General features: G+C 45.8%; 1 protein-coding gene across 3 annotated transcripts in view; it reads right to left on the bottom strand.

The window, feature by feature from the left end:
• Positions 1–19,588, bottom strand: part of GALNT17 (polypeptide N-acetylgalactosaminyltransferase 17) — a 406,327-nt gene that overhangs the window by 105,413 nt on the left and 281,326 nt on the right. For all 3 annotated transcript variants that reach the window (XM_081819619.1, XM_081819617.1, XM_081819618.1), the window contains one exon: positions 11,337–11,454. In XM_081819619.1, the coding sequence (XP_081675745.1) occupies positions 11,337–11,454 (118 nt within the window). The remainder of the gene's footprint in view (positions 1–11,336; positions 11,455–19,588) is intronic.

Raw genomic sequence — 19,588 nt, 5'->3', positions numbered from 1 at the left:
GAATGAAGCGGGGGAAATCGGAGGGGTGGACGAACCATGAGAGACGGTGGACTCTGAAAAACAGGCTGGGGGTTCTAGAGGGGAGGAGGGTGGGAGGATGGGTTGGCCTGGTGGTGGGTATTGAGGAGGGCACGTTCTGCATGGAGCACTGGGTGTTGTGCACAGACAATGAATCATGGAACACTTCATCTAGAACTAATGATGTAATGTATGGGGATTAACATAAGAATAAAAAAAAATAATAAAAAAAAATAAAAAGCAATGTCAATTAAAAAAAAAAACAAAAAACTTTACAGATAGGTGGCTCATCAGCTGTTGTTCTGATGGGGAGTTTGTGGGGACCTCACCCTCTCCTTTTGGGAAGTGTCATAGAAACAAAGAGGCGAACACAGTGGGACTGGATGAGCAGCTAGGAAACTCACATATTTGCATGAAACTGAAGCATGGAGCAGAGATATGAAAATTCTAAACATCTTTAAAAAAACTAAAATCTTTTCCCAAAAATAGGCAGAAAAAACGATGAAGAGTTCTTAGTTAAAAAAATCTTTTCATGTGTCTGTTGGCCATCTGTAAGTCTTCTTTGGAAAAATGTCTATTCAGGTCCTCTACCCATTTTTAATCAGATTATTTGCTTTTTGGGGATTGAGTTGTCTAAGTTCCTTATATACTTTGGATATTAGCCTCTTACTGGATATATCATTTGAAAATATCTTCTCCCATTCAATAGGATCTTGCCATTTGCAACAACATGGATAACTAGATGGTAGAATGCTAAGTGAAATAAGTCAGTCAGAGAAAGACATATACCATATGATTTCATGCATATGGAGAACTTATGCAACAAAACAAACAAAAATAAAAAAGAGACAAACAAAAAACAAGACTCTTAAATATAGAAAACAAACTGGTGGTTGCCAGAGAGGAGGTAGGTGGAGGGACGAGTGAAATAGACATGGGATCAAGAGTATTCTTACCATGATGAGCACTGAGTAACATATAGAATTGTTGAATCATTATATACCTGAAATTAATAAGCACTGTATGTTAATTATATTTCAATAAAACAATAATGACAATAATGCTATTTTCCTAACTCTTCCTTGGGTCACTGGCTCAAACCATAAAAGGAGTCACCATGCCCTAACTCCTTTAAGTCACTCCAAGCCCTCAGCACCACAGTCCAGCAGACGCCCAAGTGGGACAGTGAACTTGCACTGGAACCCTCTACCTACTCACACTCTTGGCTGGGACTCCATCCTACTCCTATGTTCCCTTTGACATCTCACTCCCAGGTCACAGAGAACTGCTACTCCTCAAACCCACATTTTTAAAATGGAACTCCTCAAGTTCCCACCTACAGACCTTCCTCTGTGCCAGTGTTCATTAAGTGAGTCTACCCAGTAGCTGGGAAAGATGGGAAGCACCCTTCACACTCACTTCTCATTCATTCCTCATGTTCAATCACCGACCAGGTGCTGTTAATCATACCTCCCAAATGGCACTCGTCTCCACCTCCTCCTTTCCATGCCTCCTGAAGGACCAACTTTGCGAACCCACACATGGTCTTCTCTCAGCCGCCACAAGCTCACTCTCTTAGTTTTTCTCTTATTCTGGCCCACGTCTTCTCAGTCTCCTTTCCAGTTGCTCTTTTCATGCCTTAAATGTTGTTTTCTGGACTTCTGTCTTGTCCTTTCTTCTTTCTCTACACAACCTCCTCCCTCTCATGACTTCAAATATGATCTATGGACCAAAGATGCCCAAGCCTACTTCAGGCCTAGGCCTCTCCTTAGCTTAAGTCCTATACAGCCAACTGCCTGCTGGATAAACTCGGGTGTTTCAGAGACTAAACAGAAAGCACCGCCTTTCTGCCTTCTCCCAAACCTCCTCCAACGTTGTTCCTTATCCCACTAGCACCAGGATTTCCCAGTTGCTCGAGCTAGGAACGTGGGAGTTGGCCTTGATCCCCCATCACTTCCTGCCATTCCCTTCATACACTCAGTCTTCCTCTTACACTGTCTCTTCTACTTTCTGAATTTGTCCATGCCTCTCCCACTGCCCCAACCATAGTCCACGTTCCCTCACTGAGGCTTCCTTCCTCTGAGTCTACTCAGCTTTATAATCCATTTTCCACGTGGCAGTCATAATGATCATTAAAAAAAAAAAAGAAAAAGTCAGATGACCTCAATTCCCTTAAATCCCTTCAAAGGAGCTGGGTGATGGGTACATGGGACTACACACACATGTGTATATATTTATCTTTTTTATTTTTTCAAAATTTTTTTTCAAAATGTGCACAGTGGCCCTTAAAGAAAAGCCAAATTCTTGTTTACAAGTCCTTCATCACCCAAGCCCCACCCAGACTGTTGTCACCACACCCAACATGTTTCCTTCTTCCTTTCTCTGCTCCAGACATCTAGAACTCCTGCAGTTTCTAGAATATTTCCCTCTCAGAATTCCAAACCTTTGCACATACTATTCTCTCTGCCTGAAATATTATTTTTCTCCGTTGTAACACCATATTGAAGTATGACTGACATACAAAAAGTTGTCCTTATTTAATGTATACACCTTGATGAGTTTGAAGATATGTATACACCTGTGGAACCATCACCACAATCTATGCTATAACATATATATCACCTCCAAAAGTTTCCTCTCACACTCTTTATTATTATTACTATTAGTGTTATTATCATTTTGTGATAAGAACACTTAAATCATATGATCATCTCAATGGATGCAGAAAAAGCATTTGACAAAATTCAACATCTGTTTATGATAAAAAAAAAACTAATTAGGTATAGAAGAAATGTACCTCAACATAATAAAGCCCATATATGATAATCCCAGAGCTAATATCATACTCAACAGTGAAAGGCTGAAATCTTTTCTTCTAAGATCAGAAATAAGGCACGTGTGTTCATTTTCACCACTCCTATTAAACCACTGAAAGTCCTTGCCAGAGCAATCAGTCAGGAAAAAGAAATACAAGACATCAAAATTGAAAAGGAAGTAGTTAAATTTTCTCTATTTGCAGATGACATGATTTTATATAAAGAAAATGTAAAGACTTCACCAAAAAACTGTTAGATCTAATCAAGTTCAGTAAAGTTCCAGGATACAAAATTAACATACAAAACCCAGCAGTATTGCTATATACTAACAATGAATTGTCTGAAAAAAGAAATAAAGAAAATGATCCCATTTACAATAGCATCAAAAACAATAAAATACTTGGGAATAAACTTATCCAAGGTGGTGAAAGATCTCTACTCTGAAAACTGTAAGACATTGATGAAAGAAATTGATGAAGACACAAATAAATGAAAATATATCCCATGTTCATGGATTGAAAGAATTAGTATTGTTAAAATGTTCATACTACCAAAAGCCATCTATAGATGCAATACAATCTCTATCAAGATTCCAATGGCATTTTTTGCAGAAGTACCAAAAAAAAATCCTAAAATTTATATGAAACTACAAAAGACCCCAAATAGCCAAAGCAATCCTGAGAAGAAAGTATAGAGCGAGAAGCATCACATTTCCTGATTTCAAGCTATACTATAAAACTATAGCAATCAAAATGTGTGATAGAGGCATAAAAACAGACAGACAGAGCTACAGAATAGATTGAGAGCCCAGAAATAAACCCCAACATATATGATCAACTAGTATTTGACAAGGGAGCCAAGCGTACTCAAAAGAGAAAAGACAGTCTCTTAAACAAACGGTGCTGGGAAAGTTAGATACTCACACATAAAAGAAAGAAACTAGACCCCTATTTTACACCACTCACAAAAATTAACGTAAAATGGATTAAAGACTTAAATGTAAGACCTGCAACCATGAAACTTCTAGAAGAAAACAGAAAAGAAGTTCCTTGGCATGGGTCTTGGCAAAGATTTCTTGGATATGACACCTAAAGCACCAGCAACACAACAGAAAATAAACAAGTAAGACTAGATCAACCTAAAAAGCTTCTGCTCAGCAAAATAAGCAATCAACAGAGTGAAAAGACAACTTATGGAACAGGAAAAATATTTGCAAACTATATATCTGATAAGGGGTTAACATCCAAAATTTACAAATAACTCATACAACTCAAAAGAAAAAAAGTCAATAAATGGGCAAAAGACCTGAATAGACATTTTTCCAAGGAAGACATATGAAAGGCCAACAGGTACATGAAGTGATGATCAACATCGCTAGTCATCAGGGAAATGCAAATCAAACCACAACGAGCTAGCACCTCATGCCTGTTAGACTGGTCATCATGACGATGACAAGAAAAAGGATCCCTTCTGCACTGTTGGTAGGAATATAAATCAGTGCACCCAGTATGGAAAAGTAGGGAGGATCCTCAAAAAATTTAAGAATAGAACTACCATATGACCCAGCAATTTCACTTTGGGGAATATATCGTAATGAAATGAAAAGGCTAACTTTAAGAGATGTAGGCGCTTCCATGCTCATTAGCAGCATTATTTACAGTAGCCAAGACATGGAAATAACCTAAGTATTCATCAACAGATAAATAAAGAAATTTATTATATATTTTATTTATTATTATATATAACAATATATATATTGTTTATATATTTATAAATTTATATGTTTATAAATTTATTATATATATAATGGAATATTATTCAGGCATAAAAAATGAGGAAATCCTGCCATTTGTGACAATATGAATGCATTATATACCTTGAGAACATTATGCTACATGACTTAAGTCAGACAGAGGAAGACAAATACTGCATGATCTCACTTATATGCAAAAATCTAAAAAAAAGCAAGCAAACTCTTAGAAAAAAAAGATCAGATTTGTGGTTACCAGAGGCAGGGGGTGGGGGGGAAGGGGAAAAGGTGGTCAAAAGATACAAACTTCCAATGGCAAGATAAATATGTACTAGGGATGTCATGTACAGCATGATGACTTAGCACTGTTCTACGATTTATATGAAAATTGTTAAGGAAGTAAATCCCAAGAATTCTCATCACAATGAATTTTTTTTTTTTGCCTTCTCTTTTTATTGTACCTATATAAGAGGCTAAATAAACTTACTGCAGTAATCATGTCACAAAGCATATAATTCAAACCATCACGCTGTACAACTTAAACTTATACAGTGATATACGTCAATTATATCTCAATAAAATAAACTAATTAATTAAAAAAAAACACAACACAACATCTACCCTCTTAGCAAATGCTGAAGTACACAATACAGGCATTATGCTGTACAGGGGATCTCTAGGACTTACTCATCTCACCTAACTGAAACTGCCTGGAATATTCTTACTCCCACACTCCACACCTTCTTTGCCTATTTAAATTCACCTTATTTTTAAAGTCTTAAACATCATTGCCTCAGGGAGGCTCTTCCCAACTCCCTAGACTAAGTTATATTCCCTTGCTAGATTCTCCCATAGCATCCTCCCAGCCTGTCTTTTCATACTGAACACACTGGAAGTTACTAAATGAATGGTTTTTCTGCCTGACCATAAATTTCATGTTAGTTGAAACCATGTCAATGACTGTGGTACCCCCAGTGACATCCTGCTAGAGCACAGAAGGCACTCAACATGGCTCCTTTCTATTCAAAAGCGTTCCATTGAATTGTTGCCCACCTATAACATATGCATCTTGATTAAAGACCAGTGCAGGAAACCCCAAGGCCAACGCTATCCCCAAATGACCAGGAGCTTCTTCCTGAATTTTATCACAGATGTACTCTAATCCTGCACAAGGAAGACATTCACATAGCCAGATGTGACCAATGCCAGCAGGGAAGGGAGAACCAAAGACTCAAACAATCTAAAGAGGAAGAAAACTGAACAGAGCTGATGGTCTGGTTCCCCCCTCCCCCCAGGAGTGACCATTATCCAAATCACAACATTCACTAGATGTGGTAACTTGAGCCCAAGAGTTCCAAATAGAAGATGAAAGTCACAGGAGGCTTCTAGACATCAGGGCTCTGGATGTCAAGGGTCTCAGAGAGGGCAGGGGGAATTCTGATGGTGAAGAGGGGTGCTGGATTAGGAGTCCCAAATGGATGGAGGAGTGGCTGGGGTGGGGATCACGGCACCAGTCAGAGCTGGTCTCATGTTCCTGCTTGACCTAAGACATTCATCTTCTCTTGCCCTCAGATGTTATCACTCCTGGTCCTCAGACTTTCAGACTCCATCTGGGACTATATGTATAACAGCCCCCCGGTTCTCAGGCCTTCAGAGTTGGGCTGAATTATACCACCAGCTTCACAGAGACAAGAGACAAGGTGGGAAGCAAAACTGTGAGCAAGAGACCTGTGTGAGTGGGATATTCCATGTTCATTTGGGGGCCTGGGCTTTGGCCACCCCAGACAGCCTATAACTGCTACATGACCACTTTGAAGGAGGCAATCCTTCAAATCTGCTGCCATCATTATCCTAATTGGCTCAGGAACTATGAGGGCCAGTGCCTGGGGGTAACCCTGCAGGTCTTCAGTGTCTTGAACTCAAATGGCCTGGGCTGGGCAAGATGGCAGGGATGCCACCCTTGGGCCCACTTGGGTCATGAGAATGGCATCCAAATGCTTTAGGAAAATGGTGTGGCCCGGGGACACCATGTATTGTGAAACCAGATCAAACTCTGTCATTTAAGCACATTATTGTCACTGAGCAAATTCAAATACACACATCCTTTGCCCATCACTCACCATGGCATGAGTCTGAATCTTAGTAGCCACCGGTGAAAGCTGCACCAAAGGGAAAGCCCTGGGGCTCGAGTGGGCCAGGTAAGAAGGTTACCACACCTGTGCCTCCCCATACCCTCTAGTTTACTGACCTACATCATGAATCACTGGTCTCACAAATATTTACCAAAATGTACACACACAGTCCTTGAGGTTCCCGATCAAGCAAAGATGTTTTTCTGAGAGTCTGAGGATCTGATAACATCTTTCTCTTGTCCTTCTTTAGGAATGGCTGCCCGACAGGATTCAGTAGACTCAGGTGTCACCCTTTTCTACAAGGCTTCAGAATAAGATAGTACCTTTTCTTCCCAGAGAAGTCTGATAGATTGGAGAAATCTGAAAGCATCTGATTTTACACCACTTAAAAGTAATCTATCTGGTCTGCTCTCCTTGGAGAATTTTTTTTTCTCTCTTCCCATTTAGACATGTTACGATAATATGCCTTGTTAATAGTTTCTGATTAATGTTACTCAGAACAAGATGAAACCTTTCATTTCTAATCTCATTTATTTTCTCAGTCCTGAAAAGCTCCCCCGTCCCTTCCCTGTATCAATTGTTTTGGTCACAGGCAAGCTGCCTTTCACCTAAGCAACAGCCCTAGAGTCAACCCTGCTGGTGTTTTTCCCTGAACCACAGTAAGACTTTACATTTTTATCCTTTACATCTTTACTTACTGAGGATGGAATTAAAAAGTAACAAAAAATTTCAAAGAAGAGTTAGAAAGACTGCAGATGGACCTATTTCTTGGTGAAAAAAAAAATCACAAAGAAAGAGAGTGTTTCATATTAAAATTTTCCTACTTAACTAAAGCATAAAATTCTGGGTCATTTCTTTTTTTAAAAAAAGATTTTATTTATTCATTTGAGAGAAACCAGTGAGCAAAGCAAGAGAGAGAACATGAATGGGGGGCCGGGCAGAGGGAGAGGGAGAAGCAGACTTCCTGCTGAGCAGGGAGCCCGACACACAGGGCTCAATCCCAGAACCCTGGGATCATGACCTGAGCCTAAAGCAGACGCTTGACTAACTGAGCCACCCAGGCACCCCTATTTTGCATCATTTCTTATAGGTTAGTTTGTATAATTGTATATGTGTATGCTATATGAAAATTATATGTGGATGGGTCCATTTGTGTATATTAAACAAAGCTCTGATTTTTTTTTCAAGCAACGGGGACAGCTTTCTTAAACAATGTATTTATTATTCATCTAATGTGTGTTCTGAGTGGCATAAAACAGCACGAAATGAAAGAGAACGAATATAGTTTGTAAAACACAGATTACTTCATGTAAAGAGAGCCCTGTCATCAGAAATCCCACAGTCTCCCGGTCCAAACACCTGCCTGTGAATTTCATGGGGAAGTGAGTGCTGATACCCAAGGGGGCCCAGGCTGTGTGGGCTGGGGGACAGGGACAGCGGTTGCTGTGAGCAACACCCAGAGGAAGGCCCTGAAAGACATGGATCCTCGCCTGAGCTGCTTTCTGAGGAGAGGTATGTATTTGCCAGGAAGCAGGCTAAGGTTGGGGTGTTGACCAGTGGCTCTCTAACTTGGGTGTGTAACAGAATCACCTGGGAGGCTTGTTAAAATACAGGTTGCTGAACCACTGCCCAGAGCGTCTGATACAGTAGGTGGGACACGGGGCCCAGGAATCTGCATTTGTAACAAGTTCTCAGATGAGGTCGATGTAGCTGGTCAGGGACCACCCCATGAGAACCACAGAACACTGTGTAGACAGCAGCTACGTGGACCCTGAGTGCCGGCCGTGGTCTTGACGGCACCAACAGCACTCAACTCCTGCTTTAAAGAACTGGCGGAAAACCAAGGCTTCTATAGAGTCGGCCCACAACTCGCAGGATGACATGATCCACAGGCAATAAGGCATAAACATTCCCACATCTCCAGCGTGGATGCTGGATATGCCTGGGTACACAGTAAGAGGCAGGTGATCACACAGGAGGGTGGCATCCATGCTCCGATCCATTTGAAGCTCTCATAAAGACGTGCAGAGAACAGCCAGGAGCTGAACTGAAGTGAAGCCAAGGCTGGGTCGGGCTCCGTGAACCGCTCGCTCCAGCCTGTTCATAAGGAGCATGCGGAGTAGAACTCACTGGCCCCTGAGCTGGTTGGTGGTACACAGGCTTTGGTAAACTGGGCTCTGCTTCAGGGTGGAAACCGGTGAGCCCCCTGGCCCCCTTCATGGAGGGGGCCAGCCACACAGGACCATCACCACCATCACCACCGAGCCTGGCAGAGCCCCACACACAGACCTTTGCAAGGGCCAAGTCACTGCAAAGCAAATGCTTTTGCAAGTGTGGGTAGACAAACATCTTAGCGAGCCTTAGCACTGAATTCTGCTGTCACAGCCTCGGTTTTCCCCAGAACACAGTGGGCAATGGCAATCGAATCTGGGAGTCCCTCCTGTCCCCATAACCTCCCCCCACACCTGTGCCCCTGGCTCCATTGGGGCAGCGCTCCACCCATCATCTGGTTCTCCCCTCTGTGGGTGATGTCTTACTCTTCATGGGCTTCCTTCTAACAGCATAGAGAGACCTCCAAATCTCTCTGCTCGTAAAAAAAAAAAATCTTAACTCTCTCAATGCCGGGTTTCTGTCAGCTCATTTCTTTCATGGACAGGTACCTGCAACAAGTTATCACAGATTGCTAACAAACACTCACTCAGGCATGGATCTAATGGATACCTATGGAGCCATGTGCAGAGCATGGTTCTACACGCTTGGGACACGAAGGGGAGCACATCAAAGATCTGGACCCCGTAAAGCTTGCAATCTAGTGAGGGCAAGGTCGAGAAAAACAATACTCATAATAAATAAGTAAATTCTATGGCATGCTAGAGGTCAGCGAGAACTTAAAAAAAAAAAAAAACAGCACAAAGAGAGAGGAGAAGGTGAGAGCAAGGTGGAGGTTTAAGTTACAGGCCAAGTTCAACATGCTGCGTCCAGATCTCTTCCTTCTGTTACATTCCAAACAGATGAATGACAAGTATATTCACTATAATAACATATGCACGGGCTTTTTAATTGTGGGGCTTTATAGAGAAATCCTATGCAAATTCCATCAAGGAAAGAACCCAGCCTGACATTGAGAGCAAAAGGAAGAGCCCGTAGTCTTCGAAAGGGAGTGATCCGAGGAGGTGGGGAAGGTCCTCGCCATCCCCTTTCACTCATGCAGCCCAGACGGCCATCACATCATGAGAGCACGATGCCTTTCATTTCCACAAAGGGGGACAAAGGGTTGATGAGGGGCTGATTGAAGGTATAGAGCAGTGAGGGATACATGAGTGAGACAGGCTGCAAAGAGCAGGCTTTGACTAGGGTAAGAGATCCGTACTGGGTGTTGCCTGGTAGAACAAAAATGAGAATGTGGTAGAGAGAGGCAAAAGAAATTCAGTGAATTTTAAACCTTACAATTGTGTCCTGAGTGGTTTCCAACAAGCCTGCTTCCCAGGGGCTAAGGTATGCAAAGGTTCAGGACAAAGGGCAGTGGACACAGAGGCCCCAACTGGGGGTCTCCCCAGCACCCGCTCTTTGTGGTATGGATGAAGACATACCAGTTAAGTGGTTACTGTGTCTCAAGGATCCCCCCCCCCACCCCACTCCAACTCCTGGCTGGGGTTCATTTATCTTAACTCAACAACAAAGAGGTTGGAATGCATCAATGTGGCCAACTTGCATTTTTTCTACACTGGAATTCATTTTTTCAAACAAAATCTCAAGCAGAACACAGCACAACTGACCCTTGGACAACACAGGGGCTTAGGGCACTGACCACCTGTGTGCGTGCAGTCAAAAATCCATGTGTAACTCTTGACCTTCCAGAAACTTAACTACTCCTAGCCCACTGTTGTTGACCTGAAGCCTCACCGCTACCATAAACAGCCGATGAACGCATACTTGGTATGTTATGTGTATTATGTACTATGTTCTTACAATAAAGTAAGCTAGAGAAAAAATCTGATTAAGAAGATCATAAGGCAGAGAAAATACATTTACAATATTTTACCATATTTATTGAAAAAGACTGCATATGAGTGAACCCGTGCAGTTCAAACCCGCGTTAAGGGTCAACCACGTACAAGCTACCTAGCAGTGAGGATGATGTGGGCTGGGGGCCCAGCAAGAGGACCATTCTGCATCTTTGTCATTCCCCTTCCCCATCCTCCTCCTTAGAAGCATTTCTAAGGAAAGGAAAGGTCCCAGAGAACACGGTCCTTCTCTCTTCTAGCCTCTTAACGATTCTCTGATGTACACAAATCGTCAAAATGCATCCAGTGGAAATACTAAGGAGATAACCTAATTTTAAGAACTAATTAAAGAAAGAAGAAAAACTGGATGGAAGTGAGAACCAAATTCTCTGGCTCATGTCCAGAGTGGGTCACCAAAGCATGAAATATTGGTCAACCTTTGGAGAAGGGAAAGCCCAGGGTCCCCCTGCCTGAAGAGGGTGACAACCCACTGGCACATTCTCAAGAGCAGGATGGGTGAATTGCTCCTTCCACTCACCAGCGAAAAAAGCTTTAAATACACATTAAGGATGACCAGGCAGCTCTGCTCACAAACATGAATGAACCATGCACAAACCTTGATTCCAAGTTCGATATTTTCTCCCCCATACACGTCCATCCCAGGGTCAAGAAGACCGATTTCACCGAAGAACTTCCTGTTGACCACGAAGGAGCAGCCAATCATGGCTGGCGTCCTGCAGGAGCGAGAAAGAAGTCAGAGTCAGCTGACATATATATGATTCAGCCACGAGAAAGAAGGAAATCCTGCCATTTGCAACACCTGTGGACCTTGCAGGCATTAGGCTGAGAGAAGTCAGAGAAAGACAAATACTGTATGTTCTCACTTATATGTGGCATCTAAAAAAGCTGAACTCATAGAAACAGAGTAGAATGGTATTTACTGGGGGTTAGGGGCTGGGGGAATCAGGGAGATGCCATTGGTCAAAGGGTCTAAATGTGCAGTTCGAAGATGAATATGTTCTGGAGATCGCATGCACAGCATTGTGCTTCAGACAAATTAGGGTACCCAGAGCATCCAGCGGCGACCCGGCTTCTGGGTAGCTTACACAGGATGGTCTCACATGACCCATGGGGTCTGCAAGCATGGGGATGGTTCTCACGGCACATCTGGTAACAGCTGTGTGACAGGGAGCATCCCGGGGCAGTCACAGAGAAGCTCAGAGGTAAGGACCAAGAAGGGAGAAGACTCATCCAAGAGACCACTGGTGCCCAGGGAGAGACCGCCTCAGCCTGCCGGGAAGAGTGTCCAGGAGGAAAGATGAAAAGTATCGGCAGGGTGGCCTGTGATCATAAAGTCCAGAAACAAAGATTTGTACTTTGTTTTTGAATATATTAATCCCCTTGATTATTTCTTCTAGCACGGGCCACAGGCTAATGAGGGATAGCATGCCAAGTCAGAGCTGAGGCCCACGGAGATCTGGTGCCCTGAGTCACAGGGTGGGTGGGGCTCAGGACCCACCCAACCTCAAAGTCCACTCTACTCTCCAGAAAATGCTCCGAGGAGGAGTGGGCAAATGCCCGGGCTGCCAAAGGCCAGAAATGCTGTTAAGATGCTTTCTGGAGGAAAAGAGACAGGAAGGCCAGTCAAACTCCCCTGGGGCCACCAGGAAGCTGTTCATTAGGTGGAATTCTCTCGAGCTGAACTGTAAACTTCCACGTCAGATCCTCATTTGCTCCTGATTTTGAGCCTGACTTTCACCTTAATGTCCAGATTTCTGACCCCATGGAACACCTCTTGGAACCCATGTGGTAGGGTAGTGGAGGGGCACACCAGAAGAATAGAAGAATCAGTGCTCAGCGCTGACTGGAGTAGTTTGAACGCTGGTGTTGCCACCGAGACCCACACTTGTGTGAGGTTAATGGAATGCTCTGGATCCCAGTTAAGTCCCTATGGAGTATCACTGTGCAAAGAGATGCAACGTTCACAGAGGAGGGGTTCAGTGAAGACTGTTCCTCTGCCCTCTCATTGGGAAGCCCACCCATAATGTTTTCTCCAGAAATCCCATACCAATCACAGCCCTGTACATGGGGTGGGGCCTTCCATAGGTGCCACGCGGGCCACACCAGGGAGAGGAGGTGCTTCACTTGTTGATCCTCTCCTCCCAGCCCTGCGCCCCTCAGAGACAGGCAGCTGACCCCGAGCATGGAAAAGTACCGTGTGAGCCCAACCCCTGGCATCAGTTAACTGAACCAGGAATGAGCACCAAATCCAAACTGGGTCAATCAAATCATGTTTTTCCTGAGGAAAAACTTGGGAGTCGGGAGGGTTCTGGAAGTGAGAACCACATGGTCTCTTTCATCTGTAGGACTCAGGGCGCCATTTTGGGACAGCTGCATTGGCCTCCGTGTGCACGTGCATGATTGTGCAGAGGAAGGAAGCAGATGCATGGTGGAGGTGTGAGGCCGTGGTGAGGGACAGCCTGGTGACTTTGGCCTCCCATCAGCTGACAGGCCCGGCTCTGGCCTCTGTCCCTGGGGTCATGCGAGAGCCCCCCTGAGTCTCTGTGTTCTATCTCCTTGACTCAAACCGTGTGGAATAGGTTTCTGTTCTTCCTTTTCTCGGAGATTGGCTCGGGGACCCACCTGCACCAACATCACCAGGATGGTTTTTAGAAAATGCAGACTCGTGAGTGCGGCCCAGAATCATGGAACCAGGTTCCCAGAGACGGGACTCAGGGACTTGGGTCTGTAGCAGCAGACTGATCCTGTGGAGCCATCTGCCCCTTGATTGGTCAGGTGCCCGGGGGCAGAGAAGTTAGCCCCCTGGTTTCTTATTCCCAGGAGCAGAGGAGGTACCAGATGGCTACTGGTGAACAAATGAGTGACTATAACACAGCTGGGTGGCCGCCCCTGGTGGGGAAGGGCTCCATGATGTCTCAGGGGCACAATGGCTGAACTGGCCCGGACCCCAAGGACAGCAGGGAGGCATGCTGTAGCTCGGGCTAACCAGGAGGGGCGTGAAATGAAGGAGGAGATGTGGAGCAGAGATGGAGGGAGGAGGAGGAAGTGGGGGAAGGGTGAAGAGGAGGGAGGGTGGGCTTCGAAGCACAAAGCTTTCACTGTCAAAGAGGGTAGACAGGCTGCTTGTTCCTTCCGGATCCCTCTCGGATTGCCCTTTGGGAAACATCCTTCCCTGTCAAGCAGCATGATATTTTAGTATAACTGGCTTCATCTGCGTGATATTTTTCACCTGCAGGTGGCGGGAAGCAAAGAATTCACAAGAGCTGCCCTGGGTCCCCTCTCTGCTGGTCACAGCTCTGTTCTGCAGATTCAACTGGGTTCCCTACCAGGAGCCCTAGGATTCCTCATGACAGAAAGGAGAGGTCCCCGAGGGCCTCCTGGTTGGAACCAGGCCACAGCAGCTGAAAGCAGGCCCCGGTGTGCCTCCTGGGCCGGCCGTCAGAAGCTGAAGGTGAAGGGCAGGGCGGGTGCTGGCCCTAATGAAATGCAGACCTAGGACAAACCATTGACCATTATTGCTGGTGGTGGCCTGCCAAAAGGTCCCCTAAAGGCCACGGGGAAAACCTGCCATGGTGTCAAGAAGAGGGAACGCACCATTCCATGTCTCAGGAGATGGCACCTGACAGGGACAGTGGGAAAGAGGCTGGCACTGGCCTGGACATCAGCCCCCAGGAGGTGGCCTCCCTGCTGAGCCAAGGCCCCCGTGCTGCAAGAGCAAGGCTCCGCGGCACAAGGCTCCTGGCAGGTGGCTCGCATAGAGCTGGGAAACATGGAGACTGAAGAATTAAGACACGTGTCCCCACCCCCGGCTAGGCCAGCCAGCATTTCTGGTGAGGTCGGTGGGACAACTGCTTTGCATTCTGGAACTATCCGACTGCACTGATGGTGAGTAGCTGCCTCTCTGCACAGGGAGGAGCAGGTCTCCACCACCACACCATCTCCAGGCCCTGCCTGGGAGCTGCTGCACAGGGGGCAGGGTTGGCCAGACCCGTCCTTAGCCAAGCTTTGCCTCCACTTCCCCTCTGGTCTTCCCGCCACCTCCAGCCAACGGCGCCTTGGGGCTGACGAGATCCTGGAACGTGAGCCTACAGCCTCGTTCCTCAAACTCAACTGTGGTTACCATTAGTGCAAACATTTCAATTCAAAATCATTCAAAAACGATAATCATATTAAGGGATCTGCCAAAGTCTAATAGTTCTGTTGCAGAGGAGAAGAACAGAAATTAAAAATAATCACTTTTATTGTTGCTGTTGTGCAGAATATATGCAACACGCACAACAGTTCCAGTGGGACGGAGATGGGGAGAATTTCCACCACATGCAGAAACCTTCTCCGTATCCACGCTTCCTCTCCTTGTAAGTGCCAAAGGGCCCATCTGGGGTCCAGGTGTTCCCCCCACCCCAAAACCCTTCATTGGCTCCCTATTCTCTCCTCAGTTAAGGACAGGCTCTTCTTCCGCTTCCCTGTCCTCCTCAGTACCCGCCCAGCCGTTTGCCCCACAGATGCCATGGCCTGGCTACTCTGGGCTATTCATCATTCAGAAAGCCTGTCCCAATTTATGCTTGTCCCCCTTCTTCCGAAACGTCTTCCCCGAGACCACCTCCATCTGTGCAAATCCTACCCACCCTTCAAAACACATTTCTATCTGAAAAAAAAAAATAATTTTTTTATGGTACAAAAAACTAATACCTACCTTATAGAAAATATACCTCGACAAAAATAAGAACACAAATTTCATTGCTTTGTGACCGAGAGCGCTCAAGTCCCATTACCATCCCCCCTCTTTCCAGCTCACCTCCTTGAGCCCGGCGGGCCCTCAGTCTTTCTCCCCGCTGGGACCTCCAATCCACTGGCCCTGCGGACCCCTTTCCTACTCAGCCTAAAGCCCCAACAGTTGTTGCAATAGTGCCCTGGTACCCCCCTGCCCCCCCACTTTGTTCTCAGTTGGCAAAACCCTCACGCTGATGAAGGCAACTTGCCACACCTGTAATGCACAGCTCAAGGCGGTTAGAGACACACGTAACCACGTGAGCTGGTCTTGTTTTAAATTTAGGGCTGTGAGCCTCCAGTGGGTCTCAGTGCTGCCCTTCCTTCGTGCTACAGGGCCCTCCTCCCTCACCGTCCTAGAAGCCTCTGCCCCACCTTCTCTTCCCTCCTCAAGCCTCTAACACCTCCTTCTCCCTCACTCTCAACTGACAACCTTGCTTCCTGCTTCCCTGGAAAGGTGGTGAACAAAAGGCGAATGTCCCCGCATCCCACATCTACTTGCTTCGTGCTCTCACCCACTTTCCTTCCTTTTGCTATAACTGAACTCTTGGCTCAACTGAACGCATGCTCTTAGCCGAGGCCAACCCCTCCACCTGTCCTCTGTTGTTACTCAAGACCTCACTCCAGCAATTGCCCCTGTTATCAAATGTCTTCTCTTTGTCTCTGTATTCTTGAGGCTTTGGCGTCTCGGGCCTTGCCGCCTGGGGAGAGACTGCCCTTCCCAGGGCTGGCCAATTCTTAGAGACAGCAGAAGACCTGCTAGGGAGCACTGTCTTTCCTATGCAAACTAACCATCCCAGAGCCCACACTTAGCCCTTCTCTGGGTCCTATGCTCCAGGAGGCAATATCTCTCTGCTCTGATCATCCCAGAACCAGGCCAGATGACTGGGGACAGCCCTTATTCCCCAGAGCTCACCAAAATTACTCCAACTAGCCAATCCTAAGCCTTACCCTGCCTTGCCCATTCCTTCTCGAAAAAACCACAGCAGAGACTCCTGCCTGTGCTTTCCCCTCACTCCCTCCACCTCCTGACTGACCCAGGTGCTTCCTCATATGGCCTTGCACGGCAGGACATGCCCCCTCTTGGGAACTTAACAAACTATCTTTTCGATGGCATTGACCTCTTGGTCTGCTGTCCTCATCAGGCCTGAAAAAGAAAACTCCCAAGTACTTTTTAGAGTAATACTGTACATTATTGGCCTACCTCCTGGGCTGGATCATTCCTAGCAGCTTACAGAGCCTACAGAGCTTCTTCTCCACCCACTTCCCCTATAGCCATGCTCCTCCTCATTTAACATTTCCCCTTACAGCAAAACCCCTTTAAAGCACTGTCTACACCTGTGCCTCCGAATCTTTTCTCTGGGTCTCTCCTAAACCCACTCAACCAGGCTTTCACCTTCACTGCTCCACCGCAGGTGCATTTGTCAAGGTCAGAGATGACTTGTCCTAAATGCCATGTTCAAGGCTCCGTCTTCATCACGGGTGAACTCCCAGCTGCGTCTGACCCAGCGGCTCATTCCCTTTCCTTGGAAGCAGGATCTCCCCTGGGCGTCCAGAGCACCACACATGCCTAGGTGTCCTCCTGGATGCTCCGATCCATATTCTTTGTTGACTCTCCCTTTTCTCTCTGGTGTTCAAGGCAGGAGGACTCCAGGGCAGAGCCCTTAGATCTCTCCTCCAACTATACTCACTCCTTGGTGGTCTTTTCTTTTTTTTTTTGACAGAAAGATAGAGAGCAAGCACAAGTAGACAGAGCGGCAGGCAGAGGGAGAGGGAGAAGCAGGCCCCCCACTGAGCAGGGAGCCCGATGAGGGGCTCGATCCCAGGACCCTGGGATCATGACCTGAGCTGAAGGCAGACACTTAACTGACTGAGCCACCAAGGCGCCCTCCTTGGTGGTCTTGTTTTTTCTCGTGGCTTTCAGCAACATTTATATTCTAACAGCTTCCAAATTTACACTCCAGTCTGAATCCTTCCTCTGGACTCCAGACTGGCATATCCAATTGCCTATTCAACATCTCCGTTGTGTCTAGGAGATCTCTCAAACATGGCCAAAATGGGATTTTTAACCTTCTTCCCACTCAAACCTGCCCCACGCACTGTCTTTCCTATCTCAGGTAATGTCAACTCCATTCTTCCAAAATATTGAGGTAAAAACCTTGGTGTTCGCCTTGGTGCCAATCTGTCAGAAAATCTTTAGGCTCTACCTTCAAGACCTAGCTGAGATCTGATGACTTCACACCACCTTCGCTACCACCATCTAGGGCAGGCCATCATCACCATCATATTGCCCGGGTAACTACAATGGCCTCCCAAATGGCTTCTGCTTCCCCCCTTGCTCTTCTTCCGTAAACTCTCAACACAGCATCCAGAACAATCTACTAAAATATAAATCAGATCAGGCTAGGCTTCTGCTGCAAACCCTCCAGTGATTCCTCATTTCCTTCAGAGCAAAAGCCGGGGTCTCAAAATAGCTCACCAGGCCCCATCTAGACAGTCTGTGTTCCTGGGGCCTCTCTGACCTCCTCTCTCCTTGCCCTCTCTGCTCCAGCCAGATTCCTAGCTATACACTCAAAATTACTGAAAGCAGGTCTTCCCACACCAACCTGTACATGCATGTTCATAGCAACATGATTCACAATAGACAAAAGGTTGAAACAACACAAACGTCCATCAATGGATGAATGGGTAAACCAAATGTAGCATATCCACCCAATGGAATATTAGCCATAAAAAGGAATAAAGTACTAATAGTACTGTACCATGGATGAACCTCAAAAACACTATGCTGAGTGACAAAAGCCAGACACAAAGAGTCATAGATTATATGATTCCATTTACGTGAAATATCCAAAACGGGTGAATCCATAGAGATAGAAAGCAGCTTAGTGGTTGTCTGGGACAGTGGGAAGGGGTAGTAGGGAGTGACTGCTTAATGGGTACACGGTTTCCATTTGGGGTGACGAGAATGTTCTGGAAGGACAAAGTGGTGATGGTTGCACAACACTGTGAATGTGCTTAATGCCACTGAGTTGTACACTTCAGATGGTTAACATGATAAATTTTATATGTATTTTACCGCAATAAAAAATAGGGAGCTGATGATAATAATCCTCAAGCTTGCTTTGATTCTTATGTTACATTATAAACACGAACCCAAAATTTCCAACTGCCATTAGAAGGTAGGAGACTGGAGGGGTGCCTGGGTGGCTCAGTCAGTTAGGTGTCTGCCTTCAGCTCAGGTCATGATCCTTGGGTCCTGGGACTGAGTCCCGCATTGGGCTCCCTGCTGGGCGGGGGGCCTGCTTCTCCCTCTCCCTCTGCCCCCCCCCCCACCACTCAGGCTCTCTCTCCCACTTTCTCTTGCTCTTGCTCACTCTCTCTCAAATACATAAATAAAATCTTAAAAAAAAAAAAAAGGTGGGAGACTGGAAGGGTGGTTCTGTCTCCATTCTTACTCTCTGTTCATGGAGACAGATCTTCTAGCACTCTGGAGAGAAGGTTCCAAAATATTTAATGTTTTAGCCCAAACACCATATTTTCAATCTGGGATAAATGGTTGTATCATGGTGAGCACCATGGTCCTCACTCTAGAATGGGCAGAAACACATGGCCCCAGGGTTCAGGGAAAGCACACTAATCTAAACATCCTGTGGGGCAGTCATCCAACTATTGGTGACTTGGTTTCTTTATCTATAAACTGGGCATGAAACTGCCCTGATGACCTAGTAGGACTGTGGTAAGAACCTGAGAAGATAAAGAAAACAAATGTGCTCTGTGCTCAATACATGTGAGTTATTATTGAGACGTATAAAAGAACAGTAGAAGGATAAAGGACTGAGGGGGAGGGATTCAGGCAAAGGGGGCAGAAGCTGGTGAGGAAGTATCCTGGCCAATGGTGTCACTCCCAGAAACATTTCAGGTCTAGAGTGAGACAGGCAGAGGAGGTAGTCTGCATTCCAGGAGGAAAGGGAAATGAGAAAGTCTGGTAGAGCATGGCACAGAGGTGTGACGTTTGAGGTAAGTATTGGGGCAGGGAAGAGACCGGGGCAGTCAGAGTGGCCCCAAAAGAAATGCCTG

This window comes from Leptonychotes weddellii, chromosome 5 (assembly GCF_054177405.1).
Source record: "Leptonychotes weddellii isolate Sample4059 chromosome 5, ASM5417740v2, whole genome shotgun sequence".
Lineage (NCBI taxonomy): Eukaryota > Metazoa > Chordata > Mammalia > Carnivora > Phocidae > Leptonychotes > Leptonychotes weddellii.
This window is presented reverse-complemented; position numbering and strand designations above follow the sequence as displayed.